Source organism: Nelusetta ayraudi, unplaced genomic scaffold (assembly GCF_046127955.1).
Source record: "Nelusetta ayraudi isolate G7.1 ecotype Tasmania unplaced genomic scaffold, CSIRO-AGI_Nayr_v1 ptg000226l, whole genome shotgun sequence".
Classification (NCBI taxonomy): domain Eukaryota; kingdom Metazoa; phylum Chordata; class Actinopteri; order Tetraodontiformes; family Monacanthidae; genus Nelusetta; species Nelusetta ayraudi.
Window position 1 is genome coordinate 57,499 of NW_027466275.1, and position 7,502 is coordinate 65,000.

Genomic DNA, 7,502 nt, shown 5'->3' on the forward strand with positions numbered 1-7,502 from the left:
TTGTTTTTTGTTTTTTTTTTGTTGCTTTTTCCTCCTTCCAGATGGACCCAAAATATTCCAGTTATGCATCAAAACACTGTAGCTCCGCTTCTCAGCACCGTCAACTTCTTACCCTACTGGCACGCGCCAGCTAATTTTTTTTTTCTTTTTTTTATGATTTGTTTTACGCAACGTGTTTCTTTCGATGGGTCTAATATCCAACACGTGCCAGTCCAACATTCTCTGGCCTGAGCTGATGCTCAGAACAAACCGTCCTCGCCGGCCGTCCTCTTCGCCAGAACCTTATATGGAAGCTCTCATGTTTGACCTCACAAACTCACAAAAGTTGTGGTGTGATTTTTTTTTTTTTTTTTTTTTTTTATTTCCACCCTAGACGCTCCATTGTAAACTGTGCTCCATTCTCTCCAGGTCTGCCTCTGGATTACAAGTTCCCCAGGTTCTCCCCGGACAAGCCGTGCACCAGCGGCTACTACCCTCGACCTCCGGATTCTTTGCTGAAGAGATGCGAGAGTTTGTCGTAAGAAGCAGGGGAGGAACGTGCCTCCGTGTTTTCGCCAGTAGTCCCCCCCCCCACCAGGATCTCCTCGCCCGCCGTCCACTGAGCCGCAGGCGCCTGCATTGCTCCTCCTCCTCACGCATTTCCAGACGAAAAAAACAAAACAAAAAAAAACATGTGAATGTAAGCCGCCGCCGTATCGCTGTGTAATGACGCCACAACCGCCGTTCTGAACGTCGTTTTCGTGGTTCAGTAGACCCACGTGGAAGTGCGTGTGTGTGTCCCACCACATTGAGTAATGAGTAGGAAATGTGTCCGGGTGTTTTTCTTAATTATTATGCTTTTAATTGTTGTTTTGTTTTGATTTTTTTTTTTTTCTTTCTTTCATGTTTCAGGTTCCACTTTATTTTTCTAGATCCGATCCAAACTTAAATACGGCTCCATTGTCTTCCCAAAGTGATTTTTTTTTTCTTCCACACAAATTCCTTGGGAGTGATTACCTCAAGACGGCCGTCCAGATGGTTCAAGTGTGTTTTTCCCATCTTTCTTCGGATAGTTTGACAAAACAAAAGCACACGTGTTTCCCGTCTCCGTCTATAGAACCTTGCGAGCTCACAGCAGGAAAGTTATTCACCCCCCCCTCCCCACACACACACACACTACTGTAAGGAACCTGAATTTTTTTTTTAGAGTTTACTTTTCACTTCCAGTGTGTTAATCTTCAGGTCATGACCCAGTGTGTCGGCTGTTTGACACAGAAAACACAATAACAGTAACACATAACGGATGATGGTGATGATGACTATGCTAGATGTTCTGTGTTCTTTTTGGTGCAACAGTAACACGTGCTTTATTTTTGGGTGATGGTCATTAATTGTGGACTACCTGTGGTATTTCATCCATATGCAGAGTAAGGAAAATATGCTTCAGCCGACTCCTGAATGGCCATTTTGTCGGTGTGCATAGAGGAGTTGTGCCATAATAGTTTGGGAACGCTAAGTTTGGGAGGGGAAGCTCTGCTAAGGACAGAGAGAGAGTTGATATAAAGTGTCCGGTGCCAATCGGTGAAGATCAGAAAGATTTCAATCCTCTCGTCAGACTCTGAGTAAGCCATCAAGTGAAAAGCTCTCCCTAAAGTGTCAGTGTTCCTCACGCAGATGAACCGTCATCTCACTCATAAAAAAAAAAAAAAAAACAACAACAGCAAAAAACAAAAAATATGAGAATAAACTGTAAAGAAGCGGCGTAACCTTTAGCATTTATGTGGGATTGGTCGTCTGAAGTACTACTTGTGCTGTGTGTGCAAGTGTGTGATGCATACGGCTGTTGTGATTGTACCTCACATCTCTCATCCGACCTGGAAACTTTCAACATGCACATTTGCCTTATGTAGTAATCATCTGTGGTCTTATTTCTTTAAAAAAAAAAAAAAAGAAGAAGAAGAAGAAGAAGAAAGAAAATCTGTGTTCCAATGTTCAATAACTGTCCATTAAATAAAAGAGATCTACAATTTTCTTCCATTTGTTTGCATTTGCTTTTCCAAAGTCAGTGCTACCCTGATAGGTAGCTTCATGTTGTTGCACCTTATCGCACTAAAATTAAAAGCGTTTAGCCGACATTTAAAGTTTGTTAAATGACTTAAAGTAGGTCGCAGTTTACCAGTATGAACCAGGAATAATTTCAGCAAACGTGAAAGTTGGCACCGCCTCAATTTGTGGATCTGGTTTATCTCTTATTTTGAAAACCTGCGGAGTTGTTCAGTTTGTTTTGTGTGAGTTGCATTGAAAGATGCTTTTGCTCTCCACCTGTCAGTGCCACCTTTCCACACATTTATCAACACCGCCTAATTTAGTTTGTTCATTTAAAAGAGATTATTTGTTTTCTAGGATGGCGTTTCTTTGAAGAAGCTAATTGCTAATGCTACTTCTTTTTCCTCTTATTTTGAGGCGAGGGAGAGGGCGGGAGTTAATAAACGACATCTACCGAAGTGAAGCAGACGGGGGGGGAGAAAAAAACCCTTCGTTGAGTGACGGTGTGACTGGCTGGGGCTGGGCGGGTAGTACTGAGCCCTTTAGCCGAACGAGGGCGGGCGGCCCCAGAATTGTCGGTGTCTCCTTTAAACCCCCCACCTCACCCCTACTTCCACTCCTCTTTCCCCCCCCCCTCTCCCCTCCTCACTCCTCGGTCGGTTCCCTCACATTCCTTCCCCTCCGCTGACGGACGATGTTCCGTCCGTGAAAAACTTGACTTTTCACCCCTGCTGACAGCCTGAACGGTGCCGGGAAGACATGACCAAGTTGTCGGCGGCGGCTGCGGCGACGACGACGACGACGGCGTCGAAGGTTCCAGAGCTTCTCCTCTGACAGGTAACTGAACTTCACTTTCCTGCTAAAAAAAAAAAAAAAACTCCCTCTCACTTTTCTTTTTCTTCTTCTTCTTTTTCTTCTACATAAAGTTCGACTCGTTCGACGGGAACAAGCCGACTTTTGTTTGCCTGCTTTTTTTTTTTTTTTTTTTTTTTAAATAAAAGTCAGCAAGAGGGAGAGGGGGAACACAACTCACAAGTATCGTTTAAAAAGAAGAAGTTTTTCTTGTGGACTTTTCTAGAACTTGGGGTCTTGTAGGAGGAACGTGGAGGTGTTGAGCTAAAAAACCTCGAGCTGAAGAGGGGGAGAGAGAGAGAAAAAAGTGGAGAAAGTAGATGGATCATGTTCCCACCGAGCAGGAGAGGAATTAGTGTGTGTGTGTGTGTGTGTGTGTGTGTGTGTGTGTGTGTGTGTGTGTGTGTGTGTGTGTGTGTGTGTGTGTGTGTGTGTATGGCTTTACATGAGGCATATTAATCCCTCGTAACCGCCGTTGTATCATGCTAGTCTGGTAGTTCAGCGGTTCCTGCTAGAAGAAATGGACTTGGACTTTATGTTTTAAGTTATTTATTATTTTATGATTTTACATTAAAATAAAATAAGAAAGCGTGTCCAATCGGTTCACCGTGTTTTGAAAGTGAAGCTGTAGCATCTTTAGTCAACCTGAACCACCGGGTTGTTCTGGAGCAGTACTGGTGGTTGCCTTAGTGGTCATGTGGAGGTCGTCATGTCAAAAATCTCAGCAGATTTTTTTTATTTATTTATTTTTATTTTTATTTATTTTTTTTGCCAAATGATGATAAAACCAGAAGTCACAACTTGTTCAATCCGGTAGTTTTTTTTTTTTTTTGGACCAAAATTAAAAATTTCGTTTTAAAACGAACCTTTCAGAATCTCACTAAACTGCAATGCTGAAAATTAGGCAACATATTTGTGGGTGCGAGGAGGAGATGTGTCGTAACAATCTTTTTTCGGATGCGGCGAGGAGGCGTGATGTAATCAGCTGACTCACCTTTTCATATTCCAGCGCAAAAACCTCAAGACGCGTTCATTTTAGCGATAGCTGGAATTTGCAAAGAATGGAGTGGATTTCCATTTCCAACAAGCTTTTCAAAGTAAGTGACTCCAAGCTCACATCAGATGCTACCAGGCCGGAAGGTGGCTGCTTTCAATAAAACACGTTGATGGAAAGTGTCCCGGAGCGGGCGAAAGGTACGAACGTTAGCAGGAGTATCCGGTGAATATTAAAGTACAAGCAGACAAGGTTTTGACACCAGTGTGTCTCAACGCTCTGGAATCATCGCCAGAAAAATCTTCACGCTCACGGAATGGAATGTGACTCCTCATGAGGTCAAATGTCAAGATGTATTCTTGGGACATGTGGCGCCTCATCAGCGGTCTTGTCTTTTCTCCCAATACACACACACACACACGCACACGGCCTCCAGGGATGGTTCCACTCTGTGCAGAACGTGTAAAATCACGAGCAGAGGGTTTTCCATCAGCTCCCAGCCAAGCGCTGCGCTAAGGTCATGGAATTTACTCCCGTTTTTTGAGCCCCCTGGTCTCTCTGTGGAGGGCAGAAGCGCTTTGTTTCATCATGATTATTCTTATGATGAGAAATAGCAGCGTCGCCGTTGCAGCGGTGGGCCCTTTCTGCGACCTTCAAGTTCCACCTCCGGGTTTTTTTGGGCTCTTGGGACAGATTTATATCGACGCCAACCACTGAATGAGGTTCATCGTGTCTTCATAAGGTGTGCATTGTTATTATTATTATTATTATTATTATCATTAGCTTTTTTCTTTTATGACAGACACGTGACGATTTGGAGATGTTATTTACTGACAGCGGGAGGTGTTTCCCACCTGTCCAAAATCTGAGCGGTGGGCCACACCCCCATGATACCCGCTGATATCACACAACACCACCACCACCACTCAGGTGACCTTTCTGAGGAAGACTGAAGCTACCGTCGATACACACCAACGTACGAAAATAACGGCTAAAAATTGTCGTGTCTGCAGCTGCGTTTCCGTGACAGTTTTTTTGCAAAATAAAAGCCAAAATTCTAAAAAAAAAAAAAAATTCAACAAAGTGCATTTGCGATTTGCAGGCGTTTCCATTGACTGGTGCGAAGCGCAGAAGCCGGAATTCTCGTAGAAAATCTCGTCCCGCGACATTTGCGAAACCATTTTCACTGACCACGGGGTCAGTCAACTGCTCATTGGTCAGTCAACTGCTCACTGGTCAGTCAACTGGTGAAGTGAACTGGTCACGTGTCCGCTGACGTGTAAATGCCCAAACAGTGTTTCCACGACCCTTTTGCGATATTCCTCTACGTGGATCCGTGTGGAAAACCGCCTCATGAGAGCGTCAAAACCTTTGAGCCGTATCTGAGAGCTTCTTCCAAGTTGAGCCGTTTCCATCAGCAGGTTTCTTATTGCGATGTGTAGTCTTGTGCAATTCTCGGGGTCATGGAAAAGCGTCTCGTTGTAAAAGACAAACTCTAGCGTGAAGACCGAGTGCCCCCCCCCGTCGCTATCACCGGGCCCGGCTGCCGGGTCATCAGTTCCCCTCCAGTGTTCTGCTCGGCCTCCGTCAGCGTGGTGGACGGAAAGCCTGCATCATCAGAACCGCAGCTGTATCTCATTATTCCAGGAATGTGGGAATGCTTCTCTCCCTCAGTCTCTCTCTCTCTCTCTCTCTCTCTCTCTCTCTCTCCTCCTCCCTCTCGCTCAGAAATCCGTCTCCTTCCTCCCACAGCTGAGTCCGACCGGGGCCGACGCCACGCTCCCCTCTCTGATGACACCATGAGAGCCCACACCCGCGGGGCGCCCACAGTCTTCTTCATAAGTCTTCTGTGGCCCCTGCTGACGGCGGCGGCGGAGGAAGTGGACCCCAGCGGTGGGATCCCCTTCATGGGGGGCAACTACGAGGGCCACCCCATGCTGTACTTCGGCCGGGCCGAGGTGGAGCAGCTGCAGTCCGCCGCCGCCGGCACCCACCGCCACATGGCGCGCAGGATCCGGGAGGCCGGCGAGATCATGCTGGAGCGGCCCGAGGAGTACCTGCCGCCGTGGAGCCCCGCCGAGTACACGGCCCGCTGGAACGAGGTCTACGGCAACAACCTGGGCCTGCTCTCCATGTTCTGCCTGCTGTACCCGCACCGGGCCGGAGCCCTGGACCTGGCCAAGGACTACATGGAGAGGATGGCGGCGCAGCCTAGTTGGTACATTTCCTTGTCTTTAATTCACCTTCATCACTCGTCTGCTTCTTCTTCTTCTTCTTCTTCTTCTTCTTCTTCTTCTTCTTCTTCTTTTCATTATCATTCGTATTTATTTATTATTATTATTATTATTATTATTATTATTATTATTATTATTTTTATTATTATTATTGCTATTAGTAGTGGTAGTATTGTTATTAACACATGACCGGTTCACTGACCAGTGTAGATGCCGTGTTATGATTGGACGGAGGAGGAGATGAATATTTTTTTTTTACACGTTATCAAAGAGAACAAGCGTTCTTGACAGCAAACTACATGGAAATGCAGATTTATACTGGAAATTCTTCTGTCCCTCCGTCCTCCTCACAGTGGGGTCATGCTGGACGAGATTTGACCAGAATTACAGCAATCAAAAAGACTGGTCTGGAAAGACCTGCAAATCCCAGTTGTACTTTGTGGAAATTTTTTAGAAATATCACTTTTATATATATATATATTTTTTTTTTTTGTGTGTGTGTGAAAAACTGCCAAGGAAACGCAGCTAATGTGAGAACTGTGCTTGCTGGGGTCCACACAAAAAAACAGACAAGAGAGATTCCAAGAATTCCAAATCCAAATGGGCCAAGATATTGACCAGAATTCCTACAGTAATGAGTTGAAAGCCCGGCTGGATCCTCTCCCAGCTGCTCCAGGGTGAAGGCAGGGTGGCACCCTGGACAAGTGGCCACTTCATGCAGGGCCACATAGAAAGACAAACATACGTCATTTCACACACACACACACACACACACACACACACACACACACACACACACACACACACACAGCTACGGTCCGTTCAGCGTTCCCAGGTCACCTCACATGCGTGTTGCTGGAGCGTTGGAGGAAGCCGGAGGACCCAGCAGACACAGTGAGGCCCCCGGGCCTGGGAATCGAACCCGCAACACTCTTGCTGTGAGGCGACGGTGTTAACCGCCGCTCCAGTAATAATAATGATTATTATTATTTTATTACTTCACCTCCTGATGCACCCGACCGCTGACTGTTGCTCAAGTGTCAGCGTTTAAAAACCCTGGCAGGCCTCTGCTTGAAAGTGAGTCCTCGCTGCAGGAAATGTGTTTAGCAGCTGTTTTGCATTGCCGACTCTCACACACACACACACACACACACACACACACACACACACACACACACACACACACACACACACACACACTCACACACCTACACACACACCCTCTCAAGAGGAAATGAAGTGTTCAGATGTGAGAGCGGCCGGCGCTGATAACCCAGGCTTTGCTAGTAAAAAAAAAAAAAAAAAGTTTTGGTCTGCACAGAAGAGTTTCATACCAGAGTTATGGTTGAGCAGAAGGTGCAGAAGCACCACGAGCCCACCAAGCCTCACCCAGGTTT

General features: G+C 46.0%; 2 protein-coding genes across 2 annotated transcripts in view; both read left to right on the forward strand.

Moving 5' to 3' along the window:
- The window catches only part of nt5dc1 (5'-nucleotidase domain containing 1), a 32,520-nt gene extending 30,570 nt beyond the window's left edge, over positions 1 to 1,950 (forward strand). Inside the window, exon 12 of the mRNA XM_076016413.1 lies at positions 409 to 1,950. Coding sequence (XP_075872528.1) covers positions 409 to 521 — 113 coding nt within the window. The 3' untranslated portion in view covers positions 522 to 1,950. The remainder of the gene's footprint in view (positions 1 to 408) is intronic.
- A 623-nt stretch (positions 1,951 to 2,573) lies between these two features.
- Positions 2,574 to 7,502, forward strand: part of dse (dermatan sulfate epimerase) — a 13,264-nt gene continuing 8,335 nt past the window's right edge. The window contains exons 1-2 of the mRNA XM_076016409.1: positions 2,574 to 2,862; positions 5,624 to 6,089. Of these exons, the coding sequence (XP_075872524.1) occupies positions 5,671 to 6,089 (419 nt within the window). The 5' untranslated portion in view covers positions 2,574 to 2,862; positions 5,624 to 5,670. The remainder of the gene's footprint in view (positions 2,863 to 5,623; positions 6,090 to 7,502) is intronic.